At 53.2% G+C, this 27,201-nt stretch overlaps 1 protein-coding gene across 1 annotated transcript in view; it reads right to left on the bottom strand.

The window, feature by feature from the left end:
• LOC119962413 (ankyrin repeat and SOCS box protein 18-like) overlaps positions 1-26,568 on the bottom strand; it is a 48,249-nt gene extending 21,681 nt beyond the window's left edge. The window contains exon 1 of the mRNA XM_038790371.1: positions 26,315-26,568. Coding sequence (XP_038646299.1) covers positions 26,315-26,558 — 244 coding nt within the window. The 5' untranslated portion in view covers positions 26,559-26,568. The remainder of the gene's footprint in view (positions 1-26,314) is intronic.
• Positions 26,569-27,201: the final 633 nt, after the last annotated feature.

Raw genomic sequence — 27,201 nt, forward strand, 5'->3', positions numbered from 1 at the left:
CGCTGGGAATGTCGGCAGCATTGCCCAGGCGCTGGTAGATGTGGCGCAGATACAGAGGGAGGTGGCCCAGTCCCATAGGGAGATGGCGCAGTCACATGTGGTGATATGCACATATGAATATCTGTATATAATTGTACATAGTTGCACCAATGTATATATCTGTCCATAACAATACCTTGTGACCTCTTGCCAATAGGTGGCACATGCCACACATGGTGCCATATATCTATACCGGGGGATGGACGGGATGGAGCCACTTGGTAGCAGGGCGGACAAGACGGTTGTATCTCACCATAGCTCCACAGTAACTTAGAGATAATTGTCTGTACATAGAATTAATGGTTACTTACCCAACTGTTAAGAATAAGTACTTGTTACAACCACACACCCATGTTCTATGCATGTCTTCATGATCAGGGGAGCCATAGAACACAACAGCACAGACCCAGAAGGTGGTGGCACAGTCAATGGGCGCAGCCCCAGTCAGTGATGGTCCACTCCCTGTGCTCCATGGCCGCGAACGTGCAGACCCTGATCGAGACCAGAGCAGGCCTCCAGGCCTGGCAGCGCCAGTTGATGGGTGATCTTCAGGATCTAGCATTGCACGCACCCTCGTCCCATGTAGTAACCGGGGGCCAACGGGCACCCCGAGGGTGGAAGAGGTGATGGGGCTCATGCCGTTGAATCCTGCAGGGGAGGTGCCTGAACATCGCAGCATCTTGGGCTCCTCCCCTCCTGACCCGGGTGCATTTGGTGGGCAGCGGGCAGAACAGGGTAGCACCACGCCACCAGGCCCAGTCGCCCCAGAAGACGCCCGCCAACGGGGACCCAGGTCGCAGGTGGGAATCACAACAGGCCGCCTCTACTGCTGATGAACCATCTGGGGATCTACCTGGACATAGTGTTAGGGCCAGTAAGCAGAAAAGTAGACACCAGTTAAGTTGGCACGGGCTCAGGGCACAGTTTAGTGATTGGCGGTGGGGCACAAATCTGTATATTATGTTGTCGCATTACACACCAGTCACATTGTTGCAACCTGCCTTGGTGCCCTGTCAGATGGGTGCGGGATGTGGGCAGGTCTGGTCTGGCCAGAGAGGGGGTGCGGTGGGCTGGGGAGTGGGGGTGGAAATGAGCGGACCTTGTGGGTGGCTTGCCTCTGTCCCCCGACCGTCCCCACCACTGTTAGCCCAGGGATTTGACGGGACCGTGTGATAGAGTGGCCAGCTTGCATGCAGGGATCACCCAGGTAGAAAGTGCTACTGTGGGCAGGAGTCAGACATTGTCATACGATGCGGAGCACCAGAGCTCATCGCAGAGCAGGCTGTCATCATCCTCCGTCCCATGGATCAGACCCGCTGTTACTTACAACCCAGTCCCTGCACTTGTAGTGTGGCAGGGGGTTGCAGGCGGTAAGGGGGGTGGCCGGAAGGGGAAGGGGGGTGGTGCTCCTGGTCAGCGCATGGCCGTCGTTATAGCGGGTCTCCGCATCGGTTTATGGCCTTTGGATAGGTGTCATCAGCCACGGCCGCAGTGGACCCCTGCCTCCCAGGAGTTAACCCCCCCCCCAGTCTCGAACATGTCAGGAATTGGCAGGTGTGCCAGGATGAAGGCGTCGTGCACACTGCCCTGGTATCGGGTGCAGACGTGTATAATGTGCATCTGATGACTCATCGAGTGGAACCCCTTTCAATTGGTGTAGAGCAGCCTGTTATCTGCATCTCATCGATCATCCCCTGTACCCAGGGCATCCCGTTGTTGGCGGCGGACACTGCTTCCCAGGCATTCTGGTGGGCTCGGTCCACACTGAAATGGATGTATTGATCCGCCTAGGCATATAGGGCCTCCGTGATGGCACAGATGCACCGAGGTCTGTGAGATTCCGGACAAGCCTCCACTCTCGCATGGAAGGACCCTGTTGTGGAAAGGTTTAGGGTGACCGTCACCTTGACGGCTGCCGAGAGCGGGTGTCCTCCTCCATACGCCCGCTGTGCCAGTTGTGCCATGATCTGGTAGATATGTCTCCCTGCTCAGCCGAAGGGTGGTATTCTCAGCTCCCGATAAAAATCGGGATGGCCGTCGTGAAATCGGCCGAGGTACACGACGGCCTCGGGGCCCGCTCCCTGCATCTAATTCACCCCCACCCGGGGGGGCTAGGAGCGGGCACCTGTCGTTCCCGGCCGCGACCTTGTCGCTCCGGAAATGACGCGCAAAACGGCGCATTTGTGAGGTCATCCGCGCATGCACGGGTTGCCGGTTCCAATCCGCGCATGCGTGGGTGACTTCATCGCACAGACGGCACGAACCGCGCATGCGCGGTGGCTGTCTTTCTCCTCAGCCGCCCGGCAAGACGTGGCGGCTTGATCTTGCCGGGCGGCGGAGTGGAAAGAGTGCGTCCGTTTTGGACGCTGGCCCGACGATCGGTGGGCGCCGACCGCGGTCCTGTCCCCTACCGAGCACAGTTGCGGTGCTCCCGTGCCAATTGGGCCCCTAGATGCCCCAACCAGGCATCTGGCGCCCATTTCACGAATGCAGCGACCAGGTGTGGTTACTGCCGTGGTGAAACGGGCGTGAAGGGCCGGCCGCTCGGCCCATCGGGCTCAGAGAATCGCTGTTCGCTGTGAAAAACGGCGAGCGCCGATTTTTCCAAGCTGGGGGGGGGGGGGGGGGGGGGGGGGTGGGTGGGGTGGGGGGGAGAATCGCTGGGGGTGCCAGGGGGGCGCGAAAAATGTCAGGAGGCCCTCCCACGAATCTCCCATGCCACGTGGGGAGCGGAGAATTCCGCCCAAAGTCTTCGACGGCATGCCCGGTCCAGCAGGTCCTCAAATGACAGGCACTGCCAGTACACATGAGGCCTCATGCAGCGCATCCTACACAGTGGTTAGCACCGTTGCTTCACAGCACTGGGGTCCCATTTCCGATTCTCGCTTGGGTCACTGTCAGTGCGGAGTCTGCACGTTCTCCCCGTATCTGCGTGGGTTTCCTCCAGATGCTCCGGTTTCCTCCCACAAGTTCCGAAAGACGTGCTGTTCGGTAATTTGGAAATTCTGAATTCTCCCTCTGTGTACCCGAACAGGCGCTGGAGTGTGGCAACTAGGGGCTTTTCACAGTAACTTCATTGCAGTGTCAATGTAAGCCTACTTGTGACAATAACAAAAATTATTATTACCTCCTCCACCTCCTCGGCCTGTTGGACGGCCGGCTCTCCATCCTGGGTGGCTGCCGCCTGTTCCTCTGCAGCATCCTCTGCTGCTGCAGCTTTACCTCCTCCTTGAGCAACTCCAGCTCATACAGCGGCAAGGCATCCCCCAGGGCTGCAGCAATGATCAGGGAGGGCACCATTGCTGGTTGAATTCCAATATCCATTGTCGCTGACATGTTAGCATGGTGCATGCTGCTGTGCCCAACCATGTCCACCGGGCTACATGGTGGCCCTGATTGGCACTGTGGCTCTGCGCCCGCACGTTCCCTCCCCATCTCCACACCTCTGGCCACTTTGGTTCGCGGCATCGTGGGGGCCTCTGGCCCTGGCACCTCCCTCTGTTGCCAGGGGTACCATTGGCTGCCATTACCTTGCCAGCGGCACGCTCCAAGGCTCCACCTGGGCCCCCGTAGGCATTACAGTGTGCATTGCCCTTGGGTGGGCTGCCTGATGCCTGGCCGGCGGTCGGCAGCTGGGTGGGGGGGTGGTATGGTGAAGGTTGGGGTGCAGGGGACACCCATACGGCCAATGTCACTTTACAGAACCAGGGTCCAAGGTGGGTGGTCAGTGGGGTGTGCAGGAAGATGGCTGTTTTGATGGTTGCCAGGGCACCGTCCAGTCCTATGGGAGACACCCTGGCTCTACGGCCCGTTCCCCTGTAACCCCCCCCACCGGTCCTGACAGGGCCCCCCCCCCCCCCCCCCCCCCCCTAACCAGCTCAGCCAGTTTCCAGCCCGGCAGCCCATGGTCGCGCCTTTCTATGTCTTACCCCCTCTCTCTCCCTCATCAGCCACAACGCTGGGTTCATGATTTTTTTAAATTTATTTTTTTATATAATTTTTATTGGAATTTTTTACAGAAAATATAAAACATAACGACAAACAATGAAATGCAACAAAATAACCCATAATAACTGTGACACCCCCAGACCGTATCGGCGCATGTATCACATCCCCCCACCCCCCCAACCCTAATGAACAACAACAGAACTTAAAAAAATATTAAAATTAAATAAACAAACATAGTCATTGTCGGCCCCCCCCCCTTTTCCCTCCCCTTTTCCCTCCCCGGGTTGCTGCTGCTACTGTCCCAGTACCCTATCGTTGAGCCAGAAAGTCGAGAAAAGGCTGCCACCGCCTAAAGAACCCTTGTACCGACCCTCTCAGGGCGAATTTGACCTTCTCTAGTTTAATGAAACCCGCCATGTCATTGATCCAGGTCTCCACGCTTGGGGGCCTCGCATCCTTCCATTGTAGCAAGATCCTTCGCCGGGCTACTAGGGACGCAAAGGCCAGCACACCGGCCTCTTTCGCCTCCTGCACTCCCGGCTCCACCCCAACCCCAAAAATCGCAAGTCCCCATCCTGGCTTGACCCTGGATCCCACCACCCTCGACACCGTCCTCGCCACCCCCTTCCAGAACTCCTCCAGTGCCGGGCATGCCCAGAACATATGGGCATGGTTCGCTGGACTCCCCGAGCACCTGACACACCTGTCCTCACCCCCAAAGAACCTACTCATCCTCGTCCCAGTCATGTGGGCCCGGTGCAGCACCTTGAATTGGATGAGGCTAAGCCGCGCACACGAGGAGGAAGAATTAACCCTCTCCAGGGCATCAGCCCATGTCCCGTCTTCGATCTGTTCCCCCAGTTCCCCCTCCCACTTAGCTTTCAGCTCCTCTACTGACGCCTCCTCCGCCTCCTGCATAACCTTGTAGATATCAGATATCTTCCCCTCTCCGACCCAGACCCCCGAAAGCACCCAGTCGCTCACCCCCCTCGCGGGAAGCGAAGGGAATCCCTCCACCTGCCGCCTAGCAAATGCCTTTACCTGCAGATACCTGAACATGTTCCCCGGGGGGAGCCCAAATTTCTCCTCCAACTCCCCCAGGCTCGCAAACCTCCCATCAATAAACTGGTCCCTCAGCTGTCTGATGCCCGCTCTGTGCCAACCCTGAAATCCCCCATCAATGTTCCCCGGGACGAACCTATGGTTCCCCCTTAACGGAGCCTCCATCGAGCCCCCCACTTCTCCCCTATGTCGCCTCCACTGCCCCCAAATCTTGAGGGTAGCCGCCACCACCGGGCTCGTGGTATACCTCGTAGGAGGGAACGGCCACGGCGCCGTTACCAGGGCCCCCAGGCTTGTATCGCCACAGGACGCCCTCTCCATCCGTTTCCATGCTGCCCCCTCCCCCTCCATTACCCACTTGCGCACCATCGACACATTGGCCCCCCAATAATACCCCGAGAGATTGGGTAACGCCAGCCCCCCACCATCTCTACCCCGCTCCAAGAAGACCCTCTTCACCCTCGGGGTCCCATGCGCCCAAAAAAAGCTCATGATGCTGCTAGTCACCCTTCTAAAAAAGGCCCTAGGGATAAAGATGGGCAAACACTGAAAAAGGAACAAGAACCTCGGGAGAACCGTCATTTTGACGGACTGCACTCTACCCGCCAACGATAGCGGCACCATGTCCCACCTTTTAAATTCCTCTTCCATCTGCTCCACCAGCCTGGTAAAATTAAGCTTATGGAGAGTCCCCCAACTCCTGGCCACCTGCACCCCCAGGTATCTGAAACTCTTCACTGCCCTCTTAAATGGGAGTCTCCCAATTCCCTCCTCCTGATCACCCGGGTGTACTACAAATACCTCACTCTTGCCTAAATTTAACTTATAGCCCGAGAAGCCCCCAAATTCCGCTAACAGCTCCATCACCCCCGGCATTCCCCCTTCTGGATCCGCCACATACAACAGCAGGTCGTCCGCATACAGCGATACACGATGTTCCTCCCCACCCCGCACCAGACCCCTCCATCTCCCTGACTCCCTCAACGCCATAGCCAGAGGTTCAATCGCCAGTGCAAAGAGCAAGGGGGACAGGGGGCACCCCTGCCTGGTCCCACGGTAGAGCCTAAAGTACTCCGATCTCCTTCCATTGGTAACTACACTTGCCATCGGAGCCGCGTAGAGCAGCCTCACCCATTTGATGAATCCCTCCCCGAATCCGAACCGCTCCAGCACCTCCCACAGGTACCCCCACTCAACTCTATCAAATGCTTTCTCCGCATCCAGCGCCACCACTATCTCAGCCTCCACCTCCACTGCCGGCATCATAATAACATTTAGTAGTCTCCGCACATTCGTGTTGAGCTGCCGTCCCTTGACAAATCCTGTCTGATCCTCATGTATCACCCCTGGCACACAGTCCTCTATCCTGGTGGCCAGGATCTTTGCCAGCAACTTAGCGTCAACATTGAGGAGCGAGATAGGCCTGTATGATCCACACTGCAAGGGGTCCTTATCCCGCTTCAGGATCAGAGAGATCAGTGCCCGCGACATCGTCGGGGGCAAAGCCCCCCCCTCCCATGCCTCATTGAAGGCTCGCACCAACAGGGGGCCCACCAGATCCGCATACTTTTTATAAAATTCCACCGGGAACCCGTCCGGCCCCGGCGCCTTACCTGACTGCATTTGCCTGATCCCCCTGACTAGCTCCTCCAACTCTATCGGCGCCCCCAGCCCCTCTACCAGCTCCTCTTGAACCCTTGGGAAGCATAGCCTGTTCATGAAGCTCTCCATCCCCCCTCTCCCCATCGGAGGTTCTGACCGGTACAGTTCCTCGTAGAAGTCCCTAAAGACCCCATTTACTTCTGTCCCCTTCTGCATTACATTCCCACCCCTATCCGTCACTCCACCAATTTCCCTAGCCGCATCCCGCCTGCGGAGCTGATGCGCCAACATCCTGCTCGCCTTCTCCCCATACTCATATACCGCGCCCTGCGACCTCCTCCACTGTGTCTCTGCCTTTCTGGTGGTCAACAAGTCAAATTTGGCCTGCAAACTACGCCGTTCCCCCAGCAACCCCTCCTCCGGTGCCTCCGCGTATCTCCTGTCCACATCCAGGAGCTCCCTCACCAGTCTCTCCCTCTCCTTCCTCTCCCTCCTTTCCCCATGGGTCCGTATGGAGATCAGCTCCCCCCGGATCACTGCTTTCAGAGCCTCCCAGACCATCCCCACCCGGACCTCCCCAGTGTCGTTGGTATCAAGATACCCCTCAATACTTCCCCGGACCCTCCTACACACCTCCTCATCAGCCAGCAGCCCCACATCCAGGCGCCAGAGCGGGCGCTGGTCCCGCGCCTCCCCCATCTCCAGATCAACCAAGTGCGGAGCATGGTCTGAAATTGCTATGGCCGAAAACTCTGCATCCTGCACCTTCGGGATCAATCCCCTGCTCAGGATGAAAAAATCTATTCGGGAATAGACCCTATGGACATGGGAGAAAAAGGAATACTCCCGCGCTCTCGGCCTCCCAAACCTCCAGGGATCCACCCCTCCCATCTGGTCCATAAACCCCCTCAGTACTTTGGCCGCCGCCGGTCTCCTACCCGTCCTTGAACTGGACCGGTCCAGTGGGGGATCCAGCACTGTGTTAAAGTCTCCCCCCATGATCAGGCCCCCTGCCTCTAGGTCCGGAATGCGGCCCAACAAGCGCCTCATGAAGCCGGCATCATCCCAATTCGGGGCATATACATTAACCAGCACCACCTTCTCTCCCTGCAGCCTACCCTTCACCATAATATATCTGCCCTCCTTGTCCGACACCACCTCAGCCGCCTCGAACGCCACCCTCTTCCCCACCAGAATCGCCACCCCCGGGTTCTTCGCGTCCAATCCTGAGTGAAAAACCTGCCCCACCCACCCCTTCCTCAGACGAACCTGGTCCGCCACCTTCAAGTGGGTCTCCTGGAGCATAGCCACGTCCGCCTTCAGCCCCTTCAGATGAGAAATTACCCTAGTTCTCTTAACCGGCCCATTCAGCCCCCTCACGTTCCAGGTAATCAGACGGATCAGAGGGCAACCTGCCCCTCTCCCCCGCTGGCTAGCCATAGCTTATCGACTGCTCGCCTCAGGCCAGCTCGCCCCGCCTGATCCGTTCCCCATGGCGATAACGCCTCTCCTCTACCCCCCCGGCCCATGCCAGCTCCTTCCTGGCCATTCCAGCAGCAACCCGGTATCCCCCCCCACCCCCCCAGGCTAGGACCCCTCCTAGCCGCGACGCACCCTCCATGGTACTTCCGTGAGTCAGCTGACTTCTGCTGACCCGGCTGCTCCTGCCAAAACCCATCTCCTCCCGGCATGGGGTCATCCCCCTTTTGCCACACCTCCTTGGCACCGCTTCAGCGCGGGAAAGAAAACCAGTAGAGGCCACGCCCCCACCTCCAGCTCCGCCCCCCCGCCCCGCAGCGCGGACAACCAGAGGAAAGCCCGCGCTTTCACACTGCCACACCCCACCCTTCTGACGCAGCTCCTCAAAATCCAGTTTCACCCCAACCCCCAGCCCCGTACCGAAGAGAACATATAAAGCACATGCCCCCAACGTTCCCCACTTACCCCACACCCATACCCAACAGACAAACCCACCTGGAAACAGAGCAAAAAGAAAACCAGCATAAAAAAAACACGTGTCAAAATTGAAGAACAGCAACAGCAAAAACAGCAACGGCCATAGCGTGTCCCCAGACCCTAGTTCGAGTCCAGTTTCTCCACCTGTACAAAGGCCCACGTCTCCTCCGGGGACTCGAAGTAGTGGTGCCGGTCCTTATATGTCACCCACAGACGCGCAGGCTGCAGCATTCCAAATCTGACCTGCTTGGCATGCAGCACCGCCTTCGTCCGGTTGAACCCGGCCCGCCGCTTTGCCACCTCCGCACTCCAGTCCTGGTAGATTCGCACTATCGAATTCTCCCACTTGCTGCTCCTCTCTTTCTTGGCCCAGCGCAGCACACACTCCCGGTCACTAAACCGATGGAACCGCACCAGCACCGCCCGCGGGGGTTCATTTGCCTTAGGCCTCCTGGCCAGCACTCTGTGAGCTCCCTCCAGCTCCAGGGGCAAATGGAAGGACCCCGCTCCCATCAACGAGCTCAACATCGTGGTCACGTACGACGGGAGAGCCGACCCTTCCAGCCCCTCCGCCAGGCCCAGGATCCTCAAATTCTTTCGCCTCGTGCGAACGTCCAGCTCCTCCAAGCGGTCCTGCCACTTTTTGTGAAGTGCCTCGTGCATCTCCACTTTCCCCGCGAGGACCACGGCCTCCTCCTCCCTCTCAGCGGCCTGCTGCTGCAATTCCCGAATAGACACCTCCTGGGCCGCCTGGGTCCCAAGCAGCTTGTTGGTAGTCGCATTCAGGGAGTCCAGCAACTCAGCCTTCAGCTCCGCAAAACAGCGCAGAAGAGAGGCCTGCTGCTCCTGCGCCCACTTCCACCAGTCCTTGGGTGTTCCACCGGCCGCCATTTTGTCCTGCTTCCTCCGCTTTTCTTGGGGAGCTGCTGCAGCTTTTTCCTTTGCCCCACTCCGGGTGAGCACCATAAATTATGGGGAATGCGCCTCTAGACACCTTCCTCCACCGGGATTCGTTGAGACAGCACTGTTTGAGGCCCTCAAATCGGCCCAAAAGGCCTTAAGTAGCGGGAGCTGTGGTGCCGCACCTACAAAGCCGATTTTCTGACCGCTCCACTCCTAGTCCAGGCCATCCACCGGTGGAGAATCTGAGAAGGAGTGTTCCCCCACGGGGAAAAGCCCAAACAGCACCACTGCGAGCCCGTAAAAGAGCCCCAAAGTCCGAAAATAGTGGGAGCCACTGAACGTGCGGCTTAGCTCCGCATCACCGCTACCGGAAGTCCGTCTCCGCTTCTTTAATGGCCTTGGTGAGATCTTTTCACAGTTCTTCCCTCTGCTGCTGGAATTCAGCTTTCATAAAGGCCCTCAGGTCAGCTTGAGACCTATAAACTGGCCCTTCCCCCGCTAGCATGCTTGCTTTTGTTTGTTGCTGTTCAGACAAATCTTGCACTGTTTCTAAGGGTCTGATAACCAAGAAACATCCTATTCCTGGGGGAAAATACTCCTTGAACCTTCCCCCACGCCTTTTCATCGAAATTCCAACCCGTGCTGCCCAAAAAAGAGCTCTTTTCTCCAATCTTAGGCAGGAGCTGCCTCTGTGTGCACACTCACTCCATAATGCACCTGGGTTCATGATTTTTAAAAGCACAGGTGAACCTCGCTGCCGGGAACCCGGCCCCTCGGAGATGGAGAATCATGGAGACACCGAAGAATACCGGGTCGGGCCCGCTAATGATATGCAAACGATGGTTACTCTATGTGAATTCTGGACCACATTGACTCCGCTGTCGAGGTGACGGAGAATTCAGATCTGGTGTTAAATTGCCGTCCGCTGTGATTTCCGTATCGGATCCAATTCTCCACCCAATCGCGTTTCCCAATTTCAGCATCAGCCAACAGAAAATCCCACCCATAATGTTCAAGCTAATGAACAAACGCTGATGAAAGACATCGCAGTTAAAGCCTATTGGGGGTGGGGAGGTGGGGGTGGGGGCAATATTGTTATCATTTTGAACCATTTGATGCTAACTTGGAACTGCTACTGATTGAATAGCTTTTTGTTTTTTTGTGCAATGTGAATGCAGTAATGGAAGATTCAGAAAAATTGCAAGTCATAGTGCGTTGCCAAGCCCATTTCATATTTTGCAAGCACCTAATGAGCCACAAAACTAGAAGAAAAGATGGGAATGTGGTTGATATGTAATGAACACACAGTACTACAGTCACTTGGTGGAATCATAGCCAATCTTGTTGAGCTCCGCCATTGGATTATTACTAGGTGAGCATATGATAATAATAATCTTTAATATTGCCACAAGTGGGCTTACATTAACACTGCAATGAAGTTACTGTGAAAAGCCCCTAGTCGCCTCCGGCGCCTGTTCTGGTACACAGAGGGAGAATTCAGAATGTACAATTCACCTAACAAGCACACCTTTCGGGACTCGTGGAAGGAAACCGGAGCACCCGGAGGAAACCCACGCAGACACGGGGAGAACGTGCAGACTCCGCACAGACAGTGACCCAAGCGGGAATCGAACCTGGGACCCTGGCTCTGTACACTGTGCTGCTGTGCTGCCGGTCAGTGATGCCAGTCAATGATGCCCAGACCTTAATGTGGTTTCCAATGTCTTATGGGTCTAGTAGCCTCTGCTTCTCCTGGTCACTGCTGAAGTTGATGCACCTGTGTACATGATAAAATAGGCCTTTAGCTTTTACGTTAATGCAGCAGTGAATGACATGGGGCGGGATTCTCCGACCCCACGCAGGGTCGGAGAATTGGCGGGAAGCGGCGTGATTTCCGCTCCCGCAGGTCTCCTAATTCTCCCGCCGGTAAAAAACCGGCGTTGTGCAAATCCCGCCGGCAGCCTGTGAAAACAGCTGGCGCCGGCGGGATTTCATTTTTTTTAAACTCACCTTTAAATCTCCGGCCCGGATGGGCCGAAGTCCCGCCGCTGGGAGGCCTTCTCCCGCCGCCGAGGTGTACACCACCTCAGAAACGGCGGACTCAGCGGCGCGAGCGGGCCCCCGGGGTCCTGGGGGGGGGCGGGGGGCGATCGGACCCAGGGGGGTGCCCCCACGGAAGCCTGGCCCGCGATCAGGGCCCCCCGCTCACTCCGCGGGGCAGTGCCGTGGGGGCACTCTTTCTCCTTCCGCGCCGCCACGGCCTCCGCCATGGCGGACGCGGAGGAGAACCCCGCATCGCGCATGCGCCGGCAGTGAGGTCAGCGGCCAGCTGCCGCTGACGTCACTGCCGGCGCATGCGCCGACCGCCGAAAGCCTTTCGGCCAGCCCCGCTACCGACTGCGCCGGGTGTTTGCGCCAGTCTACCGGTGCAAACTGCTCCGGCGCGGGGCTGGCCCCCAAAGGTGGGGAGAATTCCCCACCTTTGGAGGAGGCGCGACCCCTGAGTGGTTGGCGCCACTCCCCTACGCCGGCACCCTCCGTCACGCCGGGTAGGGGAGAATCCCGCCCATGGTAACTGGTTGTAGTTATTACAGACTTTGGGAGGGATTTGGGAGGGATCCCACTTCCTGCCAGTGGGACCTTCCGGTTCTGCCAATGGCAACTCCCCCTCCACACCGTGGCAGAGGGTGTGAACGGGAAACCCCATTGACAGTGGTGGGCTTGGAGGATTGAATGGCGGGCTGCTTCCACCACCGCAAAACACGGTATGGGGGGGGATTGAAATGCCTGCCCTATGGTTATTTCCACGTTAGCCATCCATAGACTTGAGATACCCGTCCCTTAACTCGCAGTAAATTAGCACTGTTAGGGCAGCACGGTAGCATAGTGGTTAGCACTGTGGCTTCACAGCTCCAGCGTCCCAGGTTCGATTCCCTGCTGGGTCACTGTCTTTGTGGAGTCTGCACGTTCTCCCCGTGTCTGTGTGAGTTTCCTCTGGGTGCTCCGGTTTCCTCCCACAATCCAAAGACGTGTAGGTTAGGTGGATTGGCCATGATAAATTGCCCTTAATGTCCAAAAAGGTTAGGAGAGTTTATTGGGTTAGGGGATAGGGTTGAAGTGAGGGCTTAAGTGGGTCGGTGCAGACTCGATGGGCCGAATGGCCTCTTTCTGCACTGTATGTTCTATGTTCTATGTAAATCTGGAATCTCTGTGCTCCTTCAGTTCTGTTTGTTGTTTACATGTTCCTGATTTTCATCCCTCTACTATTGATGGAAGAACCTTCAGTCACCTAGACCTTAAGCTCTGGAATTCCAGCCTTAAACATCTCCACCTCACTATCTCTCTCTCATTTTTAAAAATGCTCCATAAAACCTGCCTCATCTGTCTTACTATCTGTATAAATGCAGGTTGATGTCAAAGTTACTTTGAAAGGCGCTCCTGTGAAGCACCTTGGGCTGTTTTACTGGGCCAAAGCTGAAAAATAAACACAAATTGTTATTTGGCGTCATTACTGATTTAGTAATAGGGCAGCACGGTAGCACAGTGGTTAGCACTGCTGCCTCATGAGGCGAAGGTCCCAGGTTCGATCCTGGCTCTGGGTCACTGTCCGTGTGGAGTTTGCACATTGTCCCTGTGTTTGCGTGGGTTTCACCCCCACAACCCAAAGATATGGAGGGTAAGTGGATTGGCCATGCTAAATTGCCCCTTAATTGGAAAAAATGAATTGGGGACTCTAAATTTATATTTAAAAAAATTACTGATTTAGTAATAACCAATCAGCACAAAACAAAACAATGGAATATCATTGCATAACTCGACATTGTGAATATTTAATGAAGTAATACTGGAGCTACCTCACCTGACAGAATATCTTTTCCAGGGCTCTTCACTTCTTTATTTACCCTGTAACATTTATCCATGATTTGGAGTTTTCGAGACGCAAGTGTAATTCGAAGAGCCTAATAACCTGCTCCTAAATGCTAGCTTGCTTTGCTTTCTGTGTCTTTATCTAAATAGTGAAAACTAGATCGATAGTTTTCAACTGATAGTATTCAATCGAAATTAGATCAATAGTATCATTGATAGTATTATTTTGTTTTAGCAGAGCTGTAGGATTTTGCGTAACATATATAATATAAATTAAAAACAGAAAATGCTGGAAAAACACAGCATTTGTGGAGGAGGAAAGAGAGTTTTAATTTGTTTTCCCAATTAAGGGGCAATTTAGCCTGACAAATTACCTACCCTGCACATCTTTGGGTTGTGGGGGTGAGACCCACACAGACACGGGGAGAATGCGCAAACTCCACACGGACAGTGACCTGGGGCCGGGATCGAACCCGGGCCTCGGCTCCCTAAGGTAGCAGTGCTAACCACTGCGCCACCATGCTGCACGAGAGAAACAGAGTGAACGCTTTAAGTTCTTCGGAGCTAAAGAGAGGGAGAAATGTGATGGATTTTATACTGTTTAAGACAGGGTGGAGCAGATGGAGCAAAATAGAAGGTCAGGAATAGGTGGGAGTTGGGAGAGATTTGACAAAGGTGCAATGGGAACAAAACAAAGGGAGTGTTAATGATAGTGTTAAAGACTAAAGAAGATGTCGATAGTGGTTGATAGTGCCGGTGGGGTTGGTTTAGCTCAGTGGGCTAGCTAGCTGGTTGTGATGCAGAACAAGGCCAGCAGCGCGGGCTCAATCCCGTACCAGCTGAGAATTCTGAATTCTCCCTCTGTGTACCCGAACAGACGCCGGAATTTGGTGACTAGGGGCTTTTCACAGTAACCTCATTGCGGTGTTAATGTAAGCCTACTTGTGACAATAAAGGTTATTTATTTAGTGGCAAAAATAATTTTACGTTTCTTTGTGGTCCGGACTGGAAGATTGTGAGTTTGATTTTTTTTTTCCTTTTAAAAAACTTTTTAGATTACCTAATTATTTTTTCCAATGAAGGGGCAATTTAGTGTGGCCTATCCACTTACCTGCACAACAATGGATTGTGGGGGTGAGACCCACGCAGACAGGGGAGAATGTGCAAATTCCACACGGACAGTGACCCGGGGCCGGGATCGAACCTGGGACCTCGGCACCGTGAGGCAGCAGTGCTAACCACTGTGCCACTGTGCTCTCCCCATGCCCCTTATCACCTTTAAAGTCGAGAAATCTATTTCCTGCTTAAATATGTTCAGTGATTTGACATCCACAGCCTTCTTTGGTCGAGAATTTCACAGGTTTGCCCCAGCCCTCTGAGTGAAGACATTTCTCCTAATCTCAATCCTAAAAGGCCTACCCAGTATCCTGAGACTGTGATACTTGTTCTACATTCCCCCCCCCCCCACCCCACCAGAGAAAACATCATCCCTGCATCCAGTCTGTTCAGCCCTGTCAGAACGTTCTACATTTCAACCAGATCCCCCATCATTCTTCTAAATTCCAGTGAATGCAGGCCCAGTCGACCAAATCTCTCCTCATATGACAATCCTGCTAGGAATCGGCCTGGTGAACCTTTGCTATGGAAAGTATATGTTCCTTAGATAAAGAAACCAAAACTCCACACACTACTCCAGGTGTGGTCTCACCAAGGTTCTGTACAGCTGCAGCAAAATATCCTTGCTCCTGTGCTCAAGTCCTCTTTGTAATGACGGCCAACATACCATTTGCCATCCTAACTGCTTGCTGCACCTGCATGCTTGCTCTCAATGACTGGTGTACCAGCAGCCCAAGCCCCATTTGTACATCAATGTTTTCCAGTTCATCAATTTTTAAAAATATAAATTTAGAGTGCCCAATATTTTTTCCAGTTAAGGGGAAATTTAAATGTGGCCAATTCACCTAACCTGCAGATCTTTGGGGTGTGGGGGTGAAACCCACCTAGACACGAGGAGAATGTGAAAACTCCATACAGACAGTGACTCGGGGTCAGGATTGAATCCGGGTCCCCAGCACTGTAAGCAGCAGTGCTGACCATTCCACCACCATCAATTAGTTTATCAATTTTTAAATTATACTCTGCCATTCTGTTTCTGCTTCTGAAGTGGATAACTTCACATTTATCCACTCACACTGCATCTGTCATGTCTTTACCCACTCACTCCTCAACTTGTCTAAATTACCTTGAAGCATCATAACATCCTCCTCACCACTTACATTCCCATCATGTTTTGGGTCATCAGCAAACTTGGAAATATAATCCTTAGTTCCCTCATCCAAATCATTGACGTGTATTGTGAATAGCTGGAGTCCAAACACTGATCCCTGTGGGACCCCACTAATCACCACCTTCTACACTGAAAAAGATCCATTTTCCCCTACTTTCTGTTTCCTGTCTGCTAAACAATTCTCAATCCTCACCAATATATTACCCCGAATCCCATTGGCTTTAATTTTGCACACTAACCTCTAATGGAGGAATTTATCAAAAGCTTTCTGTAAATCCAAAAACACCACATCCACTGGTTCATCCTCATCTATTCTGCTCGTTACATCATCAAAAAACTCCAGTAGGACTTCCGGTGGCGGCAATGAGGAGCTAAGCCGCACATTCGGCAGCTCCCGCTGAGAACGGACTTTGGGGCTCTTTTCAGGGCCCCCAACGGAGCTGTGGCGGCAAATCCCGACGTGGTAAGAGGTCAGGAGCCGACCCCAACGGTCCTATGGTCCGGACCAGGAGTGGGGTAAGGAGAAAACCGGAGAAAGCACCCTGAAAAAGCGGGGGAAGGAAGACAAAATGGCGGCCGGCGGAGGCCTTGAGGAGCTGAGGCAGTGGGCTCAGGAGCAGCAGGCAACTCTGCTGCGCTGCTTCCAGGAGCTTAAGTTGGAGCTGCTGGAGTCGCTGAAGGTAACCAACAGAGAGCTGATGGAGACCCAGACAGACCAGGGGGCTGCGATCCGGGAGCTGCAGGAGCAGGCCTCCAAAAGGGAGGATGAGGTCATGGACGTGGCGAGGAAGGTGGAGATGCACGAGGCGCTCCATAAAAGATGGCAGGAGCGGTTCGAGGAGCTGGACAACTGGTCGAGGAGGAAAAATTTGCAGATCCTGGGCCTCACGGAGGGGCTGGAGGGGTCGGCATGTTGCAGCCGGCGCGTCTGTGGGTCACCTATAAGGATCAGCACCATTATTTTGAGTCCCCGGAGGAGGCGTGGGCCTTTGTGCAGGCCGAGAAATTGGACTCAAACTGAGGGCCTAAGATGGGGAATGCTGTATAATACTGTATTTGTATTTGCTTGGTTTAATGTAAGATGTGGGTTGGCCTTAGGGTGGGTGGGGTGATGTCGATTTGTCTTTTCTATATGGGTTTTTCTGCAGGGGTCGGGTGGACGAGTTCGGGCAGAGGGGTAAACGGGGAGTTCGGGGAGCTGGTGGGGGGGGACTGACAATGGGAGTGGCCCTGGAGGAGGCGGGGCCGGGCAGGGCGAAAGCACGGGCTTTCTGCAGGTTTCCCGCGCTGTGAGATGGTGGGGGCGGGGTCGGGGCTGAGAAGCGCGGGTCATTGCTGGCAGTTTTCTTTTCCCGCGCAAGAGCGGGGGGAGGGGGGGGGGAGGACCTGCTGATGGGCACGATGGAGGAGGGGTAGTCCCATGTGGGGAGGAGTCGGAGGTAGGGCGGGAGTCGCCGGGGTCAGCAGAAGTTAGATGGCTCACGGGAGTGCTATGGAGGGAGGGGCGCGGCTAGGAGGGGTCCTAGCCTGGGGGGGGGAGGGGGGGGGGGGGGTACCGGGTTGCTGCTGAAACGGTCAGGAAGGAGCTAGAGGACGCAGGGGGTGCTGGAGGGGGGGGAGTTGCCGCCGTGGGAAACTGGCAGAGCGGGGGACGCTGGCCGGGGGTGGGCAAGGGATGGGGTATGGCTAATCGGCAGGGGAGGGGGGCAGGGAGCCCTCTGATCCGGCTGATAACCTGGAATGTCAGGGGGCTGAATGGGCCGGTCAAACGGGCCCGGGTATTTGCGCACCTGAAGGGGCTGAAGGCGGATGTGGCCATGCTCCAGGAGACACACCTGAAAGTGGCGGACCAGGTCCGGCTGAGGAAGGGATGGGTGGGCCAAGTATTTCACTCAGGGCTGGATGAGAAGAGTAGGGGGGTGGCGATCCTGGTGGGGAAGAAGGTGTCGTTTGAGGCGTTAAATGTGGTGGCTGACAGTGGCGGGAGGTACGTGATGGTGAGTGGTAAGCTGCAGGGGGAGCGGGTGGTGTTGGTGATTGTTTACGGCCCAAATTGGGACGATGCGGGGTTTATGCGGCGCATGTTGGGCTGCATTCCGGACCTGGAGGTGGGGGGCCTGATCATGGGGGGGGGGGACTTCAACACGGTGCTGGATCCCCCATTGGATCGATCCAAGTCCCGGACAGGTAGGAGGCCGGCGGCGGCTAAGGTGCTGAGGGGATTTATGGATCAGATGGGAGGGGTGGAACCCTGGAGGTTTGCGAGGCCAAAGGCCAGGGAGTACTCGTTTTTCTCCCACGTACATAAAACCTACTCGAGGATTGATTTTTTTTGTCCTGAGTAGGGGGTTGGTTTCGAGGGTGGAGGAAGTGGAATACTCCGCTATTGCCATTTCAGATCATGCCCCGCACTGGGTGGACCTCGGGCTGGGGGAAGAGAGGGACCAACGTCCGCTCTGGCGCATGGAGGTGGGGCTGCTGGCAGATGAGGAGGTGGCCGAGAGGGTTCGGGGGTGTATCGAGAGGTACCTTGAGGCCAATGACAACGGGGAGGTCCGAGTGGGGATAGTCTGGGAGGCATTGAAGGCGGTGATGAGGGGGGAATTGAAATGAGGGGAGAGGGGGGAGCAGAGGGAGAGGGAGAGACTGATAGGGGAGATGGTGCGGGTGGATAGGAGATATTCGGAGGCTCCAGAGGAGGGATTGCTGGGGGAGAGGCGTAGCCTTCAGGCCAGATTCGACCTATTGACTACCAGAAAGGCGGAAGCTCAGTGGAGGAAAGCACAGGGGGCGGTGTATGAGTACGGGGAGAAGGCGAGCAGGATGCTGGCACACCAGCTCCGAAAGCGGGACGCGGCCAGGGAGATTGGGGGAGTGACGGATAGAGCTGGGAAGGTGGTGTGGAGGGGGGTAGATGTTAATGGGGTCTTCAGAGACTTCTATGGGGAACTATACCGGTCGGAGCCCCCAGTGGAGGGGGGTGGAATGGGGCGCTTTTTGGACAAACTGCGATTCCCGAGGGTGGAGGAGGAGCAGGTGGAGGGACTGGGGGCACCGATCGAGCTGGAGGAGGTGGTCAAAGGAATAGGGAGCATGCAGTCGGGGAAGGCGCCAGGGCCGGACGGGTTTCCGGCTGAATTTTATAAAAGGTATTTGGACCTGTTGGGCCCCCTGTTTCTCCGGACCTTTAACGAGGCAAGGGGGGGGGGGGCTTTGCCCCCCAACTATGTCACGGGCGCTGATTTCCTTGATCCTGAAGCGGGACAAGGACCCTCTGCAGTGGGGGTCATATAGGCCGATTTCGCTGCTGAATGTGGACGCCAAGTTGCTGGCGAAGATCTTGGCCACTAGAATAGAGGACTGTGTGCCGGGGGTGATACATGAAGATCAGATGGGTTTTGTGAAGGGGAGGCAGTTGAACACGAACATGCGAAGGCTGCTAAATGTGATAATGATGCCGGCGGCAGAAGGAGAGGCAGAGATTGTGGTGGCATTGGATGCGGAGAAGGCCTTTGATAGGGTTGAGTGGGGGTACTTGTGGAAGGTGTTAGAGAGGTTCGGGTTTGGGATGGGGTTTATTAAATGGGTGAGGTTGCTGTACGAGGCCCCGATGGCGAGTGTAACGACAAATGGGAGGAGGTCCGAGTACATCAGGCTCCACCGTGGGACGAGGCAGGGGTGCCCCCCGTCCCCCTTGCTTTTTGCGTTGGCAATTGAGCCTCTTGCCATGGCTCTCAGGGAGTCAGGGGGGTGGAGGGGCCTGGTGCGGGGTGGGGAGGAGCATCGAGTGTCGCTGTATGCGGACGACATGTTGCTGTATGTGGCGGACCCGGTGGGGGGGATGCCGGAGGTGATGAGGATTCTTAGTGAATTCGGGGGTTTCTCGGGGTATAAGTTGAACCTAGGCAAGAGTGAGTTGTTTGTGGTGCATCCGAGGTATCAAGAGGAGGGGATTGGTAGGCTCCCACTGAAGCAGGCAGGGAAGAGCTTCAGGTACCTAGGGGTCCAGGTGGCTGGGAGCTGGGGGGGCCCTGCACAAGCTTAATTTTACTAGGTTGGTGGAGCAGATGGAGGAGGAATTTAAAAGGTGGGACATGCTGCTGTTGTCGTTGGCGGGTAGAGTACAGTCCGTTAAAATGACGGTGCTCCCGAGGTTTTTGTTTTTGTTTCAGTGCCTCCCCATTTTCATTCTGAGGGCCTTCTTTAGGAGGGTGAACAGCAGCATTCTGGGATTTGTTTGGGCGCATGGGACTCCGAGGGTGAAAAACGGATGAAGATGGCGTCCTGTGGAGGCACGAGCCTGAAGGCACTGGTAACGGCGCCATTGCCGCTCCCTCCAACGAGGTCTACCACGAGCCCGGTGGTGGCGGCTACCCTGAAAATTTGGGGGCAGTGGAGGCGACACAGGGTGAAGTGGGGGGCTCGGTGGAGGCCCCGCTGCGGGGGAACCACCGGTTTGTCCCAGGGAACATTGATGGCGGGTTCCTGGGGTGGCACAGGACGGGCATTAGGAAGTTGGGAGACCTGTTCATTGACGGGAGGTTTGCGAGCCTGGGTGAACTGGAGGAGAAGTTTGAGCTCCCCCCGGGGAATATGTTCAGGTACCTTCAGGTCAAGGTGTTTGCTAGGCGGCAGGTGGAGGGGTTCCCTTCGCTGACCCCGCGGGGGGGTAAGGGATAGGGTGCTTTCGGGGGTGTGGGTCGGGGATGGGAAGGTGTCTGACATCTACCAGGTGATGGAGGAAGTGGAGGAGGCATCGGTAGAGGAGCTGAAGGCTAAGTGGGAAGTGGAGCTGGGGGAGCAGATTGAGGAGGGGACATGGGCGGACGCCCTGGAGAGGGTTAACTCCTCCTCGTCATGTGCGAGGCTTAGCCTCATCCAGTTCAAGGTACTGCACAGGGCTCATATGTCCGGGACGAGGATGAGCAATTTTTTTGGGGGTGAGGACAGGTGCATTAAGTGTTCGGGGAGCCCAGCGAACCATGCCCATATGTTTTGGGCATGCCCGGCACTGGGGGAATTCTGGCGGGGGGTGGCGAGGACGGTGTCGAGGGTGGTAGGGTCCAGGGTCAAGCCAGGCTGGGGACTCGCGATATTTGGGGTTGGGGTGGAGCCGGGAGTGCAGGAGGCGAAAGAGGCCGATGTTTTGGCCTTTGCGTCCCTAGTAGCCCGGCGGAGGATCTTGCTGCAGTGGAAAGGTGCGAGACCTCCGAGCGTGGAGACCTGGATCAATCACATGGCGGGTTTTATTAAGCTGGAGAGGGTCAAATTCGCCCTGAGAGGGTCGGTACAAGGGTTCTTTAGGAGGTGGCAGCCTTTCCTTGACTTTCTGGCTCAACGATAAGGAACTAGGTCAGCAGCAGCAGCAACCCGGGGGGGGAGGGGGGGGGGGGAAGGAGGGGGGGGGGTGTCTCAGGGGGTATTGTTTAAGTTAATTTGCTTATTATTAATTTATTTTGTTTATTGGGTTTGGGGGGGTGATGGGGGGGTTCGTTACATGCGTTGTTACGGGTGCCGGGGAGTGTTTATTATTGTTATTATTATTATTGTTCTGTTGATATATATTTTTCAAAAAATTCCAATAAAAATTATTTTTAAAAAACAGAAAAACAAGGGTGGCACCAAGTCCAGAGGTGCCGATTGTCAGAGTGTCGGAAGACCGGGAATCCAGGAGGAGAAAGAGGCAGACGTTCTGGCCTTTGCTTCCCTGGTAGCCTGGAGACAGATACTATTAGCTTGGAGGAACTCATAGCCCCCGAAGTCGGAGACCTGGCTATCGGACATGGCTAGCTTTCTCTGTTTGGAGAAAATCAAGTTTGCCTTGAGAGGGTCAATGTTAGGGTTCACCCGGAGGTGGCAACCGTTCGTCAACTTCTTCACGGAAAATTAATCATCAGCAGAAGGGGGGGGGGGTTAATTAGCTTAGAGTAGGGGATTAATAAAGGTGGGACCTGTAAGGAATGGAGACGGCTTTTGCACCATGTACATTGTTTATTTTGTTGTTGTTGTAAAACCAAAAAATACCTCAATAAAATGTTTATTAAAAAAGAATCTCCTCTCCAAGGAGAACAGCCCAATCTCTCCAATCTATCCTCAGAACTGAAGTTTCTCATTCCTGGGACCATTCTTGTAAACCTTTTCTGCACCCTCTCCAATGTGTTCACAGCCTTCCTATACTTGAGTACGGGACTGTACACAATATTCCAGCTGAGGTGTAACTAGTGTCTTGTATAAGTGCAACATAACCTCCTTGCTCGTGTACTCTATGTCCCCATTAATAAAGCCCAGAATACTATTTGCTTTATTAACTGCTCTCTCCACATATCTATGCACATATATACCCTGGTCCCTCTGCTTCCGCACCCTTTAAGAATTTGACTCTTTATTTTATATTGTCTCTCCATGTTCTTCTCACCAAAATGCATCACTTCACACTTCTCCACACTGAACTTCACCTGTCACCTATCTGCCCACTCCACCAACTATGTCCTTCTGAAGTCCTACATTGTCCTCCTCGGTTTACATGCTGCCAAGTTTTTTTTTAAATGTATTATACGACTAACGTATATCAAAACAGGTTATAGTACATTAACATCCCGGGAAACATACTTCCCAACAATCAACTATACGGTCTGTACAATTTTTTCCCCTTTTTAACCCTGCCCCCGCGACAAACAATTCCTCAAACACGGTCACGAACATCCCCACCTTTTCTCAAACCCCTCTGTTGAGCCCCTTAACTCATACTCTCATCTTTTCCAACCATAGGAAATTGTACAGGTCACCCAACCAAGCCTGTGTAACTGCTATTTAAGTGCCGCTCGATGTTGTTAGGGCGGCCTGGTGAACGAGGTGAGGAGCCTGTGGGGCCTTGTCAAGTGGGCCAATTAATGTTGAATAGCATTGCCGGCCTCGCTAGAATGCTCGCGGCAGCTCCCGCTCGCTACCACACTAAGGGCGAAGTGTCATTTGGTAGCAGTGGGGAACACACCGGAAGAGCCGGCGGGAAACTGCCTGAAAAACTAGCCACAAACGAACGTAGAAATTGTTCCGTTGAATCGCACCCCTTGTGTTCCTGCAGGCCCTTAGTCAGTGTAAGCACGGCATTCAGCCAGAACACATTAGAACAATAGAAGGGCAAACATGGAGTCAGAGAGATAAAAGCAACCTCCAGGAGACAGTGGAAAAGATAGATAGTGCTAGCAGGGCGGATCCCTAATGCCGGGGACAAAGGCATCGGGTTAATATAAGCCTTCATGTTAACAAGATTGGAATTTGAGCAATGTGCTGTATGTGTGACTTAAACCTTATAAAGATAGTCAGAATCTGAAATCTGACAGAATGTTATTGTGGAGGTCTCTCTGAGATAGGACTGTCCCATCTAGTTGGAAGAATAAATTGACCGAAACCTGCACCCGTGTCGTCAGTGTTTAATTGGTGGAATCCATCACAACACTACCGTTACCCTGGTTGACTGAAGAGTGCAGGAGAATATGCCAGGGATAGTACCAAAGATACCTAAAAATGTGCTATCAATCTGGTGAAGCTAATTACTAAAGGGTTAGTAGCCCATAACATGTCGCCCATATTCTCCACTTTGATTTGTTTCTATCAAAGGATATGGGGAGAAAGTGGAAAAGGGTTACTGAGTTGGATGATATGCCACGATCATGACGAATGGTGGAGCAGGCTCGAAGGGCCGAATGGCCTTCTGCTCCTATTTTCTGTTTCTCAACAAAGGTGGCAACGTGCTACAATAGATAGGACAAAGCGACCTCACAACCCATGGATCAGATCAAAGCTCTGCAGACCTGCCACATCCAGTCATAAATGCTGGCAGACAATTAAACAACAGGAGGAGGAAGCTCCACAAACATCGCCAACCTCAACAAGTGAAGTGGGCACTCAGTAGCGTGCTTACCTTCACCACACTCTGTCAACACAACATTATTACATTGACCCAGCTCTTCCTTGAGGCTTTTTCCTGCCTGGTTGATGCTTTTAACTACAAAGCAGAAAAAGGAAATCTTTTTATTAAATGCTGCTGTCTCATCGAGGAAATCTCTAGCCAATCCACATCCAACAACCCGCTGCAAAAACTCTGCTCACACTTTTGACAGCTGAGATAAATTGCCACACAGCGGCTGACACAATCCACAACATTCCAAAATAGACAACATTCCAAATAAAATAACACACCACATTCTAAAACAAAAGGTCAATTCGCCATTCCAAGATCCAGACCTGCATATTTGTTAAAGTTAATCAGTTTTTCCTTGGGCTATACACTATTCATGTACCAAGTTTTGTAGACGTCCATCCAGTCATTTTGTGATGCATTGTTTACAGACAAGCAGATTAATAGAGGCAAAAGGATTACCTCTGCCTACGTTCAGTGGCAGAGGTAATGGTGTAGGGACCCATTATGTTAGTACAAAAGGCTGAAATATTACCGACCATCTTCAGCCAAAAATGTCATGTGGATGATCCTGAGGTCCCCAGTATATCACAGACCTCAGCCAATTCAATTCACTTCACATGATATCAAGAAATGGATGTCGGCACTGTTTACTGCAAAGGGTATTGGCCCTGACAACATCTTGGCAGTAGAACTGAAGATTTGAGTTCCAGCACTAGTCATGCCCATAACTCAGCTGACCCAAGTATAGCTACAAAGTTGGTATCTATCCAACAATGCTGAAGTTTTCCCAGGTATGTCCTGTCCACAGCAAGCAGGACATAGCCATTCTGAGCAATTACCGCCTCACCAGTCCACTCTCGATCATTACCAAAGTGATGGAAGGCGTTGTCAACAGTGCTATCAAGCGGCATTTACACAGTAATAACCTGACTGCTGTTGCTCAGTTTGAGTTCAGCCTGAGAATGCAGTTTCTGACCTCATTCCAGCCTCTGTCCAAACATAGAAAGAAGAGCTGAATTCCAGAGACGAGGCGATAGTGACTGCGTTTTTGAAAAATTAATTCATGGGATGTGGGCGTCGCTGGTTGGACCAGCATTTATTACCCATCTCTAATTGAACTGATTGGTTTGCTCGGTCATTTAAGAGGACATTTATGAGTCAACCACAATGCTGTGGGTCTGGAGTCACATGTAGGCCAAGCCAGGTAAAGGGAGCAGATTACCTTTCTCAAAGGTCAGTGAACCAGATGGGTTTTTACGACAGTCGACAATGGTTTCATGGTCATCATTAGACTTTTAATTCCAGATTTTTATTGAATTCAAATTTCACCATCTGCCATGTCTCCCCCAGAACTTGACATCAAGGCCGCATTTTATTGAGTGTGTCTTCAATGTGGTGGAGGCGGGAGCCATTGGCTAAATGGCTAGAGTGTAGTTCGGAATGACATAACAGCACAGTGTTGATTCCCATTCTAGCTGAGGTAGACTTGGGTCTTACGACCACACCTTATCCCTGAGAGTGGAAGGCAATGGCAAACTACCACAGATAAAAACTGTCAAGAAAATTGACTCAGGATGAAACACCAGCAGACAATGAGCCAATGACCTACCTTCAGGCAAAGCACTTATGAATGAGTGAGTAACTTCAATGGGCCCCAAGTAAAACGAGTCGATGGGTATCAGTGGAAAAGTTCTCCCCTGGTTGGAGTCATACCTGGCACAAAGGTTGTAGCTGTTGGAGGTCAATCATCTCAGTCCCAGGCTATTTCTGCAGGAGTTCCTCAGCGGGTAGTGTCTTCTGCCCAACCATCTTCAGTTGTTTATCAATGACCTCCCCTCTATCATAAGGTCAGAAGTGGAATTGTTCGCTGATGATTGGGCAATTTTCAGTACCATACACAACTCCTGAGACAGTGAATCCATTTCTATTTGCAGCAAGGCCTGGACAATGTTGAGGCTTAAACTGATCAGTAATAAAAATTGACATCTCCAACAAGACAGATTCTAACCATTTCCCCTTGGCATTTAATGCCATTATCATCGCTGAACATCCCACCATCAATAAGAGCAAGCCAGAGGCTGGGAATTTAGTAGCGAGTAACTCACCTCCTGACTCCCTAAAGCTTGTTCACCATCTTTAAAGAACAAGTCAGGAGTGTAATGGAATACTCTCCACTTGCCTGGATGAGTACAGCTCCAACAATACTTCAGAAGTTCAACACCATCCCGGACAAAGCAAACTGCTTGATTGGCACTTCACCCACAACCTTCAACATTCACACCTTCCACTACCAGCTCACAGTGGCTAGAGGTTTTGCCACTTACAAGATGCACTGTAGAACTAGGCATGCCTGCTTTGACAGCACCCTCCAAACCCACAACCTCCACATATAGAAGGACAAGGGCAGCAGATACATGGGAACACCATTTCCTGTAAGCTTCTCTCCAAGTCACTCACCATCCTGACTTGGAAATATATCATCATTCCGCCTTCACTGTCGCTGGGTCAAAATCCTTGAACTCCCTCTCAACAGCACTGTGCATGTACATACATCGCATGGACTGCAGCAGGTCAAGAAAACAGCTCACCACCACTTCCACAAGGGCAATTAGGGATGGGCAGTCCACAATGCCAATATTGCACCCAGGCAACAAATCAGATGCCTACCTCCTGTGTTGTGCATTAAACATTGAGAGCCAGCAACCAAGAGGGACACACACAGCGGGTACCTGAAATGCCCAGGGCCACCGGTTCCGCTTGCCACTCCATTTCCTTGCTACGGACTTCGAAGACCAAATTGACATCTTCATGATACTCGCTGACCATGATCTTGAGGAGCCTCAGGTCTCCATGTGACAGCACCTGGTGGAAGGCCTCTGGACCCCTACGCTTCATTGAATGAGAGGGCCCATTGCGCTGGTTCTGTTCGAAGTCCAGGAATATCTGCGATCGCTGCACAATGTTTCTGTCCATTGCCTGAAGAGCTTTGTGTCTGAAGTTTATTTTAACACTGGTTGCTTTATTATATACACAAGGACACGGGCTATTGTTGTTCTATAAATATTCCCATGTTGAGCAGTAAATGAGCTCACCATCCATTGTGCCTCTATAAATACTTCAAGCTTAAGCAACAATCTCATTATTGGCAGAGGTGGAGATGGTGCATGACTTATTTCATTGACTGATTTATAACTGCCACGTGGATTTTACTGAAGGTTGCTGGAAAGTTCTGTCTGCCGCGTGTTCATATGTTGACAGCTCCTCTGGTCAAATACTCTGACGGGATAATTGTGTTTTGACAGCTGTGCAGGCATTGGTCTTAAACCTGTCCAGCGAGACTGAGCTTTAGGGCCCTGACTGCTGTCTAGCCATTCTCTGCTGCTTTAAACTGGGTATGGATGTTGGCTGAGGAAACAATCTGGCTGCGATATAACATCTTCCCCATCCCACTTAGTAGTCACTCATTGTCCAGGTTTCCATGTAAGATGCAGCATATTAGGACATAGTCCTGGGATACAGGACCAGGATACTCCACAGATGCAGAAGCTGTGAGGGCAGCATGATAGCACAGTGGTTAGCACAGTTGCTTCACAACGCCTTTGGTCACTGTTTGTGC

The sequence above is a fragment of the Scyliorhinus canicula genome, chromosome 2 (assembly GCF_902713615.1).
Source record: "Scyliorhinus canicula chromosome 2, sScyCan1.1, whole genome shotgun sequence".
Lineage (NCBI taxonomy): Eukaryota > Metazoa > Chordata > Chondrichthyes > Carcharhiniformes > Scyliorhinidae > Scyliorhinus > Scyliorhinus canicula.